We start from the raw sequence: 17,153 nt of genomic DNA, 5'->3' as shown, positions 1-17,153 counted from the left end.
GCAACGGATCGGGTACCCGCGGGTGACATTCCCAAAATTCACAGGCAGGGATCCAGCGGATAATTAGGTCCTTGCAGGCGGGTATTAGCACGGATGAAAAATATGTGCAATATTTGTATGTCTAAATTACCATTACACATACACAACGATATGACATTTGACCCATCACGCCACCACCACTGCGACAGTGCGACTTTTGTTGATGCTTCTCGTAGCCTAGTTGTAGCGAGCGTTGCAGGAGTAGCTATGGATGAAGTAAAAGTAAGTTGGCGAGTGGAGAATATACAATTGTTGAAAATGAGTCTTTAAAGGCAAAATGTGTGGAGAAAGTGTTGTGTAATATGAGGTTGTATCATTTCTTGTCCTTTTTTCATTAATAGGTCTATTTGCATATAGTTATCAGGTTCCTCAGCCTATGTATTTGCCGATGGTAGGCTGCTTGAATGGCGCAAAACAATGCGCACTTTAGCCTGTTTCATTAGCCCATTCATGACTAGTGCTGCACAATTAATCGCATCGCAATCGCAATCGCGATGTCAGCCTGTGCAATTATATGACAGCAAAATGTTGCAATTATATTAAATAAATAAATGTGTGGACTTGTTAACACAAACCTTCTGATAACAGTTTGATGATTTTTCTTGCGGTTTAAAAAAAGAAAAAAAAACCAACAAAAAAGGCAGTGCACGTGTGGCATGAACGTGTGTGGCGTGCGTTATCACTTGTGTGTGCGCAGCGCAGAAATACCAAAGCGAATATGGATGCAGAGGAGATTGACAGTGATCTGGTAGCTGAAAAAAACCTACGTCTGTTGTATGGCGGTATTTTGGATTTAGGATTACTGACACTGAGCAGTTGCAATACGTGGCAATACGAAAACATTTCTAGTTTTACAAATACACATTTTAGCATTATCCCTAAACTGTGTGTGGATTTTCCTTAAAACCCATCAAGTTGACTCATGATATCATTTATTATAATCGCAATCGCACATCGCAATGTTAGCATCAATAACCGCAATGGGAAAAATTACCCAAATCGTGCAGCCCTATTCATGACGCTGTTGTGATGTTGAAAGAGCTGCGAGATAAAAAATAAAGCACTTTAATTGGAATTATTTACGCGTGTGTGATTTATTGTGGGCACAGATCAGGTAACGGGACAAATATTAACGGGTCTGGGCGGGTGTGGATTTTACGTTGATATTATCACGGGTGATGGGTTGGATCTGGTGCTGAACTTTGCGGGTACGGGTGGGGGTGGGTCTCCAAAAATGGACCTGTGCAGGACTTTTAAAGGGATAGTTCGGCCAAAAATTATATTAAACCCGGCACTACCGGAAGGTAGTTATTTTCGTTAATAAAGTTTTAAATATGGATATTTTTACAACAACACCGCGCGGATTACCCTCAGAAGACCTTTGTTTATCATCCTGGAGCCGTTTGGATTCATTTTGGGAAGGATGGATGCACATTTTTTGGACTTGAAGGACGTGGACCCCGTAACTTCACATTTAATTAACTAAAAGATCTAAAACATTTTCTAAAATATCTGAAAATGTGTTTGTCTGAAAAATGATGGACATATGCATCTCGGACAGCTTGGGGGTGAGTAAATCATGGGTTTAATATCATTTTTGGCCGAACTATCCCTTTAAATACATGTATGTGTGACAAACACATGACTTGAGTACCCCAATACAGGAGTTGCAATATTAAAAGCAAGCCATTCATCAGACAGCACTAATAAGAATAAAATACTATGACATTGTTGTTACTTTTTAGTGGACTACAAGAAGTGTTGATTTATGCAAGTAGGACGGTTATGTAGGTTAGCTGTTTTATAGGTTTAAATGGCCAACATGAATAATTGGATGACTTCTCCCAACAGATGGAGTCGAGCAGCGTAGCAAAGTCAAAGAACGACAAAGCGTGGAGGGCGGTCTCTGAAGAAATTAAGAGGATCTTCAGAACCTCTGTCTTACAACTACAGGAGAAGGGAACCATGAAGAGCTGTCAGGCCAAGAAATTTCTCTGCTCAGGTAAACTTTAATTATAGTTATGTCTGCGATATGCCCTGCAGTACATTGCAATTTTTTTGTCCCTAAACATTTACGGTGTATAAAAACCACATCTAGAGTTTGATATTGTTATAGCATATTATAACAAAATACATTTTAATGTATTTTAGAGAGGTGGCTAGGTTAAAAGGCATCTTATGTGAAGCAATTTGTAAATTTGTGTAGGACCCAATGTGTGAGGAAATGTACAGACATCTTAGTCAGCTGTATGTGGGAAATCAGAAGGTCTTTAAAACACTTTATGCCACTTAACGTCTAAACAACAAAGACTGTTTGTCTGTAGAGATACATGCATAATTAAAAAGTCTAAATCATGTTAAAGAGAAGTAGCTTCGTGGTTTCGAAGAGTGCTTATTCAAAGCTTATAATGAATGTAAATGTTATTTTTATCTCGCTCTTGAAAATCATTGTGACTAAATTAAAACTTGCCCGCATTAGACGGCATAAGAGAAGATCTAATCAGGTTAGTTTAATTCATCCAGGTTAATCCAATATTCAGTGATCCAGTTAAGTCTCATCACCATAGGGACTGTGGGTCGAGACAGGAAAATAGATTTACTGTTCTCTCTTTGATGCCATCCTGAGAGCATGGTTTTATAATTAAATATACAGTATCACTGATACAGTTAAATCTTGACATGCAAGGGAACCGCTAAAGATAGGTGTTCTTGTGCAAGGCATATACGCAAAGATCATGCTCTCTTGTTTATTCAAATTAGGCTGTTCTGTTTCAGACTATTCTGATTTGAATGAGAGATAAAATACATTTTCTTATTTAATGTAAACATCACAAGTTTAAAAACAACAAGAGATGAATTTGAGAGGTTCTCCATGTATTGTTTAAAATTATATTTATGCATTTGGCAAACGATTTTAGTTAAAGCAATTTACCGTACAGTACATACTAAAGCTATACATTTTATGCATATTACCTGGGATGAAACCCATGACCTAATAAAATGAGCTACAGGAACAGATAGGCCTTGTTTCACAGACAAGTCTTGAGACTTGAGTTCCAGACTAAAATGTTTTTTTGAAGTGTCTTAACTGAAAACAACTTGTACTGACATATTATCATATTATATTGTGGACATTATTTTGTCTGAAGATGCCCCCCAGTAATGTTTTTAAGAAACATTTATAAAAGATACTTAAAAGCCCTAATCCTGGCATAATCTAAGGGGCTGTCCACACGGAGACGCGTATCACTGCATACGTATAAATTTGTTATCGTATTGGCGTATCATCCACACGGATCCGGCGTTTTGGGAGACTGAATCCGCTATTTTTTGAAACCGGGTCCTAAAGTGGATAAATCTGAAACCGACACCCTTGCGGTTCCGTCTGTACAGCCAATCCGTATATTTTGTGAAGCGAAAACGTCATCACATCACGTGTCGGAAGCGTCACACGTAACAGCAACAACAATAACGGCGGATTACGTGATTGTGTTCGTGCTACAGAAGCTACTAAAGCCTACTAGCTTTATTACAGCAAAATCTATTGCTTCTATGCAATTGTGGTGACCAACAAGCGATAATGGACAACACCATACGTTGGCTATGCGCATGCTCAAAGTCTTCTTCTCCGTGTATAGTGTATATCTGTGGCAGAATTACAGCGCCCCATACTGGTCCGGCATATATACTACACCGCTTTCAGTCGGTTTCAGTGGTTTCGTGTTTAGGGATTATTTTTTTAGAGCAAGGAAAAAAAATGATCGGATAGGGAATGCACCGGCTTCGTGTGGATATAGCCTTGTCTGTGAAACTGGGCCATAATATTTAAAGTCGCCATGAAACGGAAGTAGCGATTGCCTTATTTTCCCCGTGGTGACGTATATCCGAATGAAACGGCTTTTGAGATGAAATAAGGCAGGGCTGGATTTGAATTTGTCCATCGAGATCTGATTGGATCGTTTGAAGTTGGGTCGTGTTGCTAATTGCTAATCGCTGCGATCTTCTCCCGGACCCCGCCCACCTGCCATACTTTTGACCGGAAGTGAAGAGAGATCGTTTTGAGGAGGGGAGGAGATTTGCATTTTTGATTAAAGATTATGAGCACACACGAATTTTTAAAAAATAATGAAGCTCACAGATAAGTCATTTGTTAATAATACCACAATATTAAAAAAATATATATAGTTTTTCATTTCAATTTCATTGCGACTTTAAAGGAAAACACCACCGTTTTTCAATATTTTACAATGTTCTTACCTCAAATTAGAAGAATTAATGCATACCTATCTTTATTCAATACATGCACTTAATCTTTGTACAGCACGTTGTGAATGTGTTAGCATTTAGCCTAGCCTCATTCAGTCCTTAGAATCCAAACAGGGATGAATTTGGAAGCCACCAAACACTTCCATGTTTTCCCTATTTAAAGACTGTTACATGAGTAGCTACTCCTGAGTAAGTATGGTGGCACTTAACAAAACATGGTGATTTTTAAGCGGATAAAAACGAGAACTATATTGGATGGCGGAAGAGCACTTAGTTTGCAGCACTAAGGAATGAATGGGGCTAGGCTAAATGCTAACATATTCACGACGAGCTGTACAAAGATTCTTCTAAGTTGAGGTAAGAACATAGTATAATATTGAAAAATATTCCTTTAATGGGCTGAAAGTTTAATCCGTGACCGTTTGATCCACATGATTTGAGAATGTAACATAGAGCATTTTGTGTGCTTTATACAAATCTGACCATTTCTACTAACAGTTATTGTAAAATATAACTCTGAATCACCTGGAAAGATTGAATCATAATTCTTAATCTTGAAGAAAAAGTGACGTGACATTCCAGTATAGTAGCCCAAACTCAAAATCTGACCTTTGTGTTTAACCCATCTCACGGAGTTGTGAACCCGCCGACCATGAGACTCGAACTGGCAACCTTACAAGCCAGACTCTCTCTCTCTGTTTGTTTGAAGTTATGATTTGAAATTGATAAAACATTATTTATTCCTGTAGGCTTACAGGGACAGTTCACCCAAATATGAAATTATGTCATAATTTACTCGCTCTCATGTTAATACAATCCTGCATAAATTTCTTTGTTCTGATAAACAAAAATGAAGAAAGTTTAATAAGAAATGTTTTTAATTAAACCAGACGCCCCAATGACTTCCATAGTATTCTTTATTACTACTATGGAAGGCAATGGGGTCTCTGATCAGTTGTTTACAAACATTCCTCAAAATATCTTTCTTTGTGTTCATCATCATAACAAAGACATTTATATAGGTTTAAAACAAAAAATGACAGTAAATTATGACAAAATTGTAATTTATGGGTGAACTATCTCTATAAATAGTAAAAGGTCTTTACAAAGTGCTTTGTTTTAATTTATTCTACAACATTAGGATTAATGAGAGTCATCCCTGCTGCTTTATAATATTAAGAATTTACCCCACTGTTCCATATATGTGTTATGATACAGCCATTAATACAAATATAACTCTATAACTATGGGTTTGAACAGTTGTTTGTAATACTGTTGTTTAATTTCCATTTTTATCAATAGCAGAGTGTAAAAAATATGTAATTGATGTGTCTGCTTCCTTGGGTGAGATTTTGGAATCATTCCCCTCTCTTCTCATTTACAAAGTGAGCTGCAAGTATATGATACTAAGCTGATGAGATTGGCAGGCTACCACTAGGACGCTGCCGTTGAAGGTTGATAAAACCAGGCAATGCTGGATTAAAAGATCATATCGCATTTTCCTTCCTTAAAGCTGCTCAGAGAGCTAAATCTAATCATTTGCTAAACACTGCCAAAAGTGTGGGAAGCGTTCACCTTATGACATCAAATTAAGCATGTTTTCTAACTGTGTGTGCACTGAAAGTGTTTCAGTAAATGGCAGCAGAGCAGAAAACGAAAGAAAACCACGAAATGAAAGAAAGCAACGTTTTGATTTGATCTTTTCTCCTGTCTTTCAGCATTAGAAGATGAACTTGACTTTGCACTGGGTAAGCAAACCCCAGCCTTCCTCAAGAAATGCGTTTGTTATATCCGAAAGATCTCCAACTTTGATCGCTTCGCCAAACTCCCCGAGATGGCACGCTACATGGACATCGTGGTGAGTGCGGACCGTGTCATGAGGAACCAGGAAGCGTACGAGCGCCTTCTGAAGGTTCGAGATGAGTTTATTCCGATGATCGTGGCGGCGTCCAATCTTCGGGTCTACTCGTCGGTCACTCATTGCGACATGAAACTCGGCTACTCGCAGGAAGTAGAAAGCCACTATGTTGAGGGTCTCTGTAAACAGTTTTATGAAGACATGGTGGATATCATACAGGCTACTGTCCAGCAGAACTTTGATACAGAGACGGATCTGCTTTACGACGAGACTATACAGCATCTGTCGCTGTGCAAGACTTTTTCATCTTTTTATGTTTATAAGAGCGAAGCCTTGGACATGATCCAGGAATACGTATACCCCTCTAAAGGAGGACGGATGACACCCCTCGTGCTTTATGGAGGACCCTGTACCGGAAAGACCTTATTGTTGGCTGAGGTGGCAAAACAGGTAAAAAATAATTATGAGTTTGTGTGTGTGTGACAGAAAGAGAGATGAAGCAAGTGTGAACATACCGACCTCAGACCATCTGGATGCCGGCACATATTAGAGTATGCCCGTATCTTCCCTAAAGCTGATATTTGCTTCCTCTGACTTAATATGCTGTGCAATGAGATTTAAATTAACATTTCAATATTTTGGGAGACTTCTACATGAATTTGTCTACCATTTTGTGCCTTTCCATATATCTGCAGGCACAGAATAGTCAGAATATTCATTGCATGCATTTACATATTATTTAGCTCTTTCCCCACCAGCATTTTTTATGACTTTCACAAAAGTCTAATGCCTTCAAGAAAATGCTGTTTAATATATATATTTGATATATATAATCATACTATATATCAAATGAAAGAACAGACCATCTGCTTTAAAAAAAATCATCCTACCTTCATTTGTTCTCTCGTCATCACCTTTCAAATATAGTCTCTTTAAAAATACCAAATTTTGAACAAAAAGCTGAGATAATTGTATTTTTGTAAATTACTTTTATTAGAGATTAGGTTAAGATTCGATGATCAAAACATACAGAGAAAATTTAATGTTTTTGGATCTGTAAATGCTTTAGGGGCAATTTCCTATAGGGCTTATCCCAGTTCTAGACTAAAATTGATGTTTGAGCTGCCTTAATAAAAAAAAACACCTTGCACTGATGTATCTAACGTATATCATGTCCGGTAAACCACCCTATATATTGTTTTATAATGTGGGTAAGAGTGCCACCTAGTGCTTAATAGCGGAAATATGAATTGCCATAAAAACTCGTCTTTGCCAGGGAACCGTTTCTCTTAATTTACGAGATAACTCGTCAATGGCGGGGAAAGAGTTAAGTAATAAATCAATTATATATTTAAGTTGTATCTTAATTTAAATTGTAGCTCAGTTGGTAAAGCATTGCATTAGTAGCATTAGTAGTGGATAAAATGATAAAATGTGAAACTGGAATGCACTGTAAGTCACTTTGGATGGAAGCGTCTGCCAAATGCATAAATGTAAGTCTAAAGTAAGAATGGGTCACAGAGGATAACAGGAATGCTTACTTAATATTGCTATATTTTTTGTGTTGATACTTCAGATACATTTACACCCATACACTTTCAGGCATATTGCATTTTGTCCTTTAGCATTTTGTGAATTTCTTGACACAAACATTTTGGAAGAAATGTTTAAAATATGCAGTTTTGCATATTTCCATATTTCCGTCAGCATTAGCGAATAGCTAATTCTGTATAAAGCATATCCTTTGTAAAGATCAGTGGCGTGTGTTGATGGTCACAGTCGATGGTGCTGATAAGTTCAGGGGCGAAGAACAAAGGAGGAAGGGTAGTGTTGACATTTCCCATCACCTATGGCAACCCGTCACAGACCTCAGCCACTAATGTTAGTTCACAGATGATGAGCCCGGGGACCTTGACTAACTCCCTCGCCCTTGCTTTCTCTATCTCTCTCTGTCTCTCTCAATGTCTTCTAACATACTGTACATGCTACAAAGATACTATAAAATATTTATATGAAATTAAATTTGTGAAATTAAATTTGTGAAAACTCAGCTGAAGTTTTTGTGATTTCTACATAAAACCATCCTGTAAATAACCGTATGTGAGAATATTACCTTGATATCTTTAATATTGACTGAGTAAAGCAAAGCTATGGCTTTGAATATGTTGTGCTCCTAATCTAATAGTTAGATTATGAAACTTTTTCCTGGATACTTATGTTTGTTACAGCTAACATGTTCTTACAGCATTTACACAAGTGTCAGTGCAGGCTTTTAAAAAATGTTTAATTTAAAAAAAGTACAAAAGCCATAATACAGTAGCAAGCTGGACACACACACACAAACGCTTGGCGATTTACACAAATGCACAAAGATGTACACATGCCTGCTAGCGGTCCTCTTGGAAACAGTGGTTTTGGCAAAGCATTGCAACATTAACGGTCAGCATCTTCTCTGGAGAGAAATAATATTTAATGTTTCCTTGAATCACAGCCAAAGGCATCCATTAACCACATTCAGGAATACAAATTTGCTCAGAGAATGAGGGAACGATTCAGACTGACTTAGAAAGTTCTTGTTGCACTCGGGGCAAGAAACACAGTGCTGAATTTATTGCTGTTGAGTGCATTTGATTATTTGCTAAACAGTCATTCCTCTTAGTTTTCTCTGAGTTGTCAAGGTTAGTGTACAGTGGATCTACTAAATAATGGATGGACTCTTGTCACTTGAGTTTTGTTTGCTCGAGTCATGCTTATAATAACTTTACTCTTGGTTACAGCATTGCTGAGATTTTTTGGACGTTTTAGTAGCAACATGACACACAGGGTTGCTCATTTAGAGGCTAGAGTTTATCCTAGTCCCAGACTAAAATGCATGTTGGAGCTGCCTTAATTTAAAAACACCTTGTACCGATATAGCAGTGCCAATGTTTTGTCTTAAGATGCACACCAGTATTGTATTTTGTAAGGCTTGTTTGTAAAATAAAGTTACTAGCTATAGTTGCTGTATTTCTAAACTGCTTTTCTCTTTTTTTGTAGGCCTATTCATGGCTGCAGAAAGAGTTGGGACCAGAGACAGACCCAGTGGTCATTGTAAGATTCATCGGCTCCACTGACTTTTCCATGGACCTCCGCTCCTTGCTACAGAGCATCTGTGAGCAGATTGCCATCAACTACCGGTGCCTGATTCATTTCTTGCCAAACAAGATTGAAGAGATGAGGGAACTCCTGGTGAATTTGCTGGGGGAGTCGTCATTCCACAGACCACTTGTCATCATTCTGGATGCCTTGGAGCAGTTGTCAGACGCTGATGATGCTAGAAAGCTTTGGTGGTTGCCCGTCCACCTCCCACGTACTGTCCGTATCGTTGTATCCACCCTGCCCAACAAGCATGGAATTCTGCAGAAACTACGTTGCCTGATACATGACGAGAACGGTTATGTTGAACTAATGCAGAGAGACCGCAAAGCCTGCAGTCAGACCCTTAAACAGCAGCTGCTCGGCGTCAAAAGGAAGGTGACTTCTGGTCAGCAAATATACGTGAACGAAGCATTGGCCAAATGCACACTGCCCATGTTTGTCAACCTCATCTACCGCGAGGTAGTTCACTGGCGGTCACATAAGGATGTGGATGATAAATCCTTGTGTTCCACAGTCCACGAAAGTATTGAGCAGCTTTTCTACTCCATTGAAAACAAGCTTGGCTCACGTTTTGTCTTTCGGGCGCTGGGCTATATCACAATGGCACGTTCAGGGCTGACAGAGTTGGAGCTGGAGGACATCTTGTCTTTAGACAACAGTGTCCTTGGGGACATCATGGTGAGCTCTAATCTTAAAAATCCACTGCGTATTTCCTATGACTTCATTGCCAGACTAAAAGAGGAACTTGAAGGGTACCTAGTGGAGCGTCAGATCCATAACGTAACATTAATGGTCTGGGCGAATCGGCATCTGCATCTCATAGCTCAAAAGCTGTACCTCAGTAATGAAGAAGATGTACATCAAATGCATAGTCTTTTGGCAGAGTACTTCCTTGGGGCATGGGCAGGCGGTAGAAAGAAGATATTCCACTGCGACAACAATCACTTCGCCTCACTGAATATCTCTCACCATCGAAACCCTCATCAGCAAAGCCTACACGACAAGACTTCTGCTGACAAGCACTCATATGACAGGCAGACACCCGAACAACCCTGGGTGTTTCAGTGTAACCTGCTGGAGCCAGACATCTTTTTTGTCAACCACAGAAAGATGACAGAGCTAACATACCACCTGACGAGAAGTGGCCGGACAGATGATCTCATGTATGGTGTCATCATGAATTTCAGTTGGCTTTACACTATGATAAAGATAGGGCAGTTTGACAAGGCCTTGACGGACATTGATCTAGCATATAGTTACTCGCAAGAAAAAGAGCTAAAGTTTCTCGCCACTACGCTCCGCAGCATTAAGCTGAAAGTGACAAAGAATCCCGCATCCCTGTCTGCTGAGCTCCAACAAAGACTCCTTCCTGTTGTCACTTCCCTTCCCAAACTCAGACACCTTCTTCTTGAGTGTGACAAGGATGGTCCTAAATATTGCTCTATTGTGCCACTGCACTCTTCCATGGATGTCATGTACAGTCCTGAAAGATTACCACTAAGTTCTAGCTACATGCAAATAGTGGAGATTCTACCTACGTTAGCTCCAAACATTGTCATCGTGGCCCTTGAAGACGGTTCTGTCAGCACGTGGGATGTAGAGAGTAGGCAGCTGATTAGACAGATAGACACAGCAAGGTCAGTTGTTCTTGGCATCAAGCTAACCACAGATGAGAAGTATTTGGTAGTGGCCACTACAAAAAACACGCTGCTCATTTATGACAACCACAAGTCCTGCTTGCTGTCAGAAGTGGATGTGAAAGGATCCAAGCACTGTGGCATTACTGGCGGTGTTGCATTCATCAATGGATTCACGTTGTCTAGCCACCATGCCTTAGCTTGGCTGGAAGCAAGCAAGGATGTCAATGTGATTGATTTACTCTATGGCTGGCCATTGTATCAGTTTCATTGTTGGTATGAGGTCACTTGTGTCCAGTGTTCCCCAGATGGAATGTATGCTTTCTGTGGACAGTATCTAAACACTACCACTGTGTTTCACCTTGGAAGTGGGGACAAGCTTGCCACGATGACTTCTGAATTCTCTGGTGGTTTTGTTAAATCCATCCTGATTCTAGACACAATCCATCAAATGGTGATGATTGACAATGAGGGCAGTCTCTCTGTGTGGAACACCAAAGATATCACAAACCCGAAGCTAATGGAGGATTATGACTGCAGAGGAGATGACAGTGAGGTGGTGAGCATAGAGCTCTCGGAGGATCAGCGATCCATCCTCATTTGCAAAGCGAGAAGCATTGAGGTGCTGGACACCAAGATCTGGAAGATGGCAGAGAAGTTCAAGGCCAAACGTACCGAAAAGTTTGTGGCAGCTGTTCTCTCAAAGAATAGTCAAAGTATTATAGCCTCCATGGAGAACACTTCATCCATATTTGTTTGGAGGAGAGACAGTGGACAGTGCATGGCCAGCTTGATAGAGATATCTGGAGCCATTGTGAAGCTGATCAAATCTACACACCATAACTTGCTGCTGTCTGTGGCCAGCAGTGGTGTTCTTTCTGTCTGGGACATTGACATTATAACAGCTATGTCAAACATTGACAAAACAGGCAAACCTATTCAAATATTACAGCTGTCTGGCAGAGAGGACTTTGTGTACACCATGGATGGGTCAGAAGTCATTCACAAGTGGAACTACAGCACAGGTTTCATTGAGATGGTGTTCAAGCATGAAGGACTTGTAGACAACTGTGTTCTGACAACATCGGGTGACCTCATGGTGACATCCGATGATAAAAGTAGCCAGTACATCTGGCACACAAACAACGGTGAAAATATATTTCGCATTAACGGCCAGAGGATATCGCAGCTTCTCATCACGCACAATGACCAGTTTGTAGTCTCCCTCTGTGAACAAAATGCCTCTCGTGTTTGGAGGCTCGCAACCGGTCACAAGGTTTGCAACATTCTGGTTACACTCCAGAATGCTCTCATTACCACAGCAAACACGTTCCTTGTGGGCACCAACAAGAATAAATTGTTGGCTGTTAGTTTATGGTCAGGCAGTGTGTCCAAAAAGTTTATCTGTGATGATGGGATCACGATCGTTAACTTCAAATTAATCCCCGACAGTCCAGATTATGTGGTTTTCATCACCTCCACAGAAACAGTTTTTATCTGGAGTGTAGCTGAAGAGTCTGTTTGTAGACGGGTGCAGCTGCCCAACAACTTCCTGAAGAACCTTGAAGATTTCCAGATATCACCAAATGGAAAATTGGGAATAGTTTCGAAAGGCGATGAGAACATCAACGTCCTAGACCTGCACAGCGGTAAGCTTCGTCTGGTTCACGCCGCTGGCATAATATGGCGGCAAAAGCTCTCACGTGATGGACGCTACTTAGTGTACATCTGTTTTCGAAATTGCGACGAAGACGAGGAAGCAGGCGTGGTTTCGAGTCTGATCGTCATGAGATTGGCAGATGGTAAGAGCATCGGCACCTGTTCCCTCTACAAAACGCCAACCTTTCTGTGCCTATCGCAGCGAGCGCTTAACATCATTGTGGGATTTGAGGATGGCAGCATTGGCACTTACACAGTAGTGGACCGTGTGGATGCAGCTTTGAAAATCAAGATCGCCACCTCAAACAGCCGCCAAATTGTTAACAATGCCTCGCAGAAAGTACGACCCAAGTGTAGCACCAATGCCTTCAAAACTATTGCGGACTGTGTGTGGAGGGAGTCCACGGAGGTTTTCTCTCGAGACAGTCCCATCAATGTCTCTGATGGTGGGGAGCCGGAAACCACAACGCCCACAAAGAAAGCTGAACTGCTGCAATGAGAGTGCCCTTTTAGGCCTAGAAGAACAAGGTTTGGATAATGGGGATTATTGTTTACAGCAACTTTGATTCAGCTGCACAGATCAGTTCTCTGGGTAACACAACAACAACAACAACTGGCCAATTGCTATTAAGCTGCAACCAATCACTTTGTTTTTCTTTCTTTGTGTTTAATGCGTAAAATGAGGTCAATGTCATACTAAGGAACAAATTCATTCAAATATAAATGTTATTCATTGCAAAAGCTAGTCCAATGGGCTTTATATGATACGTTCTTCCTTATTACACGTACACCAATGTGGCCATATAGTTCATATTTTGTATATGGGTTTAGTCCAATCAAGCCATAACGTCACTTTATACATAAGCATAGAGAAATGTAATATATTTGTAGCCATATAAGAGTTGCTGCCATTTTTGCTTTTCATGTTCAATTATTAATGTCCTCTGGTACTGTACTATAAAGAAAACCTATGTACATATATGTACATATGTACTTTGGCTGCTGCAGTTTGTGCAACTACTTAAAAATGTTATGTTGTGCTAAATGCAATCAAAGTGAGTGCCTGGATTTTAACCTTTTCCTTCTTACAGAAACCGGTGAAGAAAAAATTGCAGGGAATTTCTAAACAACAACACCTTGATACATATATTCATCATTACCAAAAACATTCTATGATTAAAAAATAATTTGGTTTATTTGGCATGGAGAGTTCACTAAAACTGCTTGTCAGAATGAAGGACAATTTAAAAATGCGTTTAGTTTAGTAAATGCCAAACAGATGCTAGACAGTGTTAAAACCTCGTATTTACCTCCACTTATTGATCAGTCATTTAAAAAAAAATATATATGTGTATTTGACCAAAATTGGACAAAAAAGATAAAGATCTTTCTGTTAACTGAACTCTTATTTTATTACCTCAGTGAGAGTATTTGAACTAGCGTACTGATGTTGAGAAAGTCATCTTTTCATTTTACTTAATGCGAGAGATACAACAAAACGTGTACTTTATTGTATCAAAATAATGTTAAGTATTGATCGAGGACTATTGAGGATTTATGTGTAGCATCTCAGCAGGTGTATCTACGCCTTAAACAGTTTAAACATCTTATATAAATCTGTATTTGTAATTGTTAGCTTATGTTCTTTGTGAGGTAAAGGTTGAATGTGTGCTAGAAAAAAATACTTTGTATTTTCATGTTATAGATGACTTGGATATATTTATGAATAGATACTAAATGTTATAAACAAGGCTGATTTATGACTGACCCATACAGTATATGGGTGCTGAAGAAATGTGGGGTGGTTGCACTTTATTTTAAACGTGTTGTTTACTAAGGTCGACATTGAAACGATATATGATATTAGATGATTTTTGCCTTCAGTTATGGGTGTTCTCTGTCACGTTGCAAAAGAAAGTTGTTTCAACAAAATGGTTCGGCATTCCCCATTCAAACTCTTTTTTTTTTCCATAACTCAAGGGCTATTCCGTCAAATTGTATGTTTGCCTCTGGAAGTACTGAGACATAGGCCCATTTACAACCCACAACCTATAGCAGTATTCAGGTTGAATTAAAGCTGAAGTGTGTAATTTTATTCAATGTGAAATATTTTCCCTTATCTCAAATTAATTTGCAAATACTATAATTAAACGGTGGCTATAAGTAAGTCACTGTTAAGCTAGAAGTATTGTCTCTATTCGCATTAGCGAATTTCTGTAACCATAAGGTCACGCATGCACGTATAGGAAAATTTAGGATGTAGCCAAGGAGATGCATTACATTTTGTCGTAACAACGTATATGGACTATTATGCGGCCTTTAGGTTCAATTCCCCAAAAAATTTAAACATTCTGGCTGAGTTGTGCTATTAAAACTTTGACTCAGCTGATGACGTGACTTTGGGGCGGGACTTTCTGTTTGGCCGACAAATAGGTCCCTCATCTTTCATTTGTTGGCCAAACAAACAGTGCCGCCTCAAACATTATTGGCCGAGTAAATTAGTTGTTCAGAAAACCTGTTTAAATCTATTATTTTGCATTTTTGTTTAGTGATGCTAGAGGTGCCCAAATTACACTCTTCAGATTTAACTTCTGCCCTTAAGTATTTAAAGTGATCGATATACAATATTTGCCAAAGTTTTATTTCTTTTTCTTGTTTTATTTTACTTTTTGGCTTTTATCTCTTTGTGTTCAGTATGTTAAATGGTGTTGTTTGTGACCTTGTTACTTTTCTGGCTTTGTTGTGTTTTCTAGCATTACCAAGAAAATAGTGTGAAGATGCATTATCTTTCCATACAGAAGTTCACGTCTATTATATCGGAATGCCAGTTTAAGAGTATATTTGAATGTGTCGAGAGCAGTTGAACAGTATTATTATGTTATGTAAATTGAATGACAAATTTACATGTTTGCAAAATACTGGTATTGAATGTGTTTATTGTATTATTTGTATTGTCAAGATTGAAATCCCTGTTTAGAGATTAATATATTTTCATAAATGTTGTACTTACATTTTGTTACAAAGTTGTTTAAGTATTCTGAGAAAAAATAGCAGAAAAATGTGTCTGAAAGCAATATGACTTAGTGTGTATGCATTGTTTGTATAAAACATTTTAATGTAATAAAATGGTTTTCTTTCTGCCTCTTGAATTCTTTTCATTTCATTCATGTTCTTGTTCCTTTCCTCTGGGTGCTGAGTATATATATATATATATATATATATATATATATATATATATACACAGACACATACACACACAAAATGTACCTGCAATTATATAATCATCATAATGTGTGATTATATAAATCCAGGTACATTTTGTGTCTTAAGTAATTTTTTTATGCTTTTTTAAATGGTTCTTTTTTGTTATTTTAATTACTTGGTGCTCATTGTCATGGATCACAAGATGTTACAGACCATAACATAATATTTTTGGTAAAACATGTCTTATATAGCAAATTTTCCTGTTATAAATTTTTAATAGTTAATGTTGACAGTAATGACAAAATTGACACTGACTAATTCAGTCAAAATGTATAATAATTGATATAAGCACATTAAAGTACTTATTTTAGTAATCTCATAATTATACCTTTAGTAATTCAGCTATTATAAATCTTGGTTTATTAAACTTTTATCTCAAAGATCCCTTGAGAGGAACTGTTTATACAAGCGAGGCTTTGTTAAAAAGATTACATGGCACAATTAGAAACTGAGACGTTGAGAGATTCGGCTGCATTTTATTCCCCGAGCAGTGCACAGACACGTGTATTAAATATTTTCCAAACACTGGGCAGATGCTTTATGAAATCGATATTACAATTATAGCTTGCACACCTGGATTTTCTCACACAAGTCCAAACACGATAGTAAACAAATAGAAGATCGGGGTGGAAGTGTGTGTGTGTGGTCTCTATAGAAACTGTATAACCCTCTGTGACTTCAGCCCCCTGTTGATCTGCCATATCAGCATTGTGCATGCATTCCCTGTTTTCTATAAAGTCATCGTGGCACAGTCACTCGCAGTCATTTCTCTGTAGGAAGTCACTGAGCTGTGACTGAGCTATTGTCATTAAACAGTCAAATATTTGCATTGCTAAATATACTACGTTTATCCTGATTGCCCTCTGTGTATTTCTTCGTACGTTTCCTGGTACAATATGAGCACGTTCCAAGTGCCAACTTCAACTCAAAAAACAATAAGGAAATTATTAAATATCCCAAAGTACTCATTTATTCTTAATCTAGTCAAAATATTTCCAATAGCTATCAGTGATGACAATAACAACAATTTCATCTGTGTTCAATATAAATAGCAGCTTTGTTTCCCATCCTTTAGGAGAAAACAACACACTTTGATAGTATCTTGCAAAACAAAAAAGCAGGATGTTGACAGAGATTCAGAAGTGTCGGATTTACAGTAAAACAGGTTTGCCTGTAGGGAACGGAATAATTACAGGAGATTGAGGTCATTAGGTCAGTTTAAGTGTTCATTTGTCCAGAAATTTGTAAAAATCTCGCAATACTCATCTTTCTAGGCAGCTTTACAAAAAAAT

The 17,153-nt window shown here is 38.5% G+C and overlaps 1 protein-coding gene across 3 annotated transcripts in view; it reads left to right on the top strand.

Moving 5' to 3' along the window:
* The window catches only part of nwd2 (NACHT and WD repeat domain containing 2), a 69,896-nt gene extending 54,159 nt beyond the window's left edge, over positions 1-15,737 (top strand). For all 3 annotated transcript variants that reach the window (XM_065289016.1, XM_065289015.1, XM_065289017.1), the window contains 3 exons: positions 1,891-2,041; positions 6,024-6,613; positions 9,200-15,737. In XM_065289016.1, coding sequence (XP_065145088.1) covers positions 1,891-2,041; positions 6,024-6,613; positions 9,200-13,096 — 4,638 coding nt within the window. In that variant the 3' untranslated portion in view covers positions 13,097-15,737. The remainder of the gene's footprint in view (positions 1-1,890; positions 2,042-6,023; positions 6,614-9,199) is intronic.
* The last annotated feature ends 1,416 nt before the right edge of the window (positions 15,738-17,153 follow it).

Source organism: Paramisgurnus dabryanus, chromosome 2 (genome assembly GCF_030506205.2).
Source record: "Paramisgurnus dabryanus chromosome 2, PD_genome_1.1, whole genome shotgun sequence".
Lineage (NCBI taxonomy): Eukaryota > Metazoa > Chordata > Actinopteri > Cypriniformes > Cobitidae > Paramisgurnus > Paramisgurnus dabryanus.
Note: the sequence above shows the minus strand (reverse complement) of the source record. Positions and strands in the feature narration are given on the sequence as shown.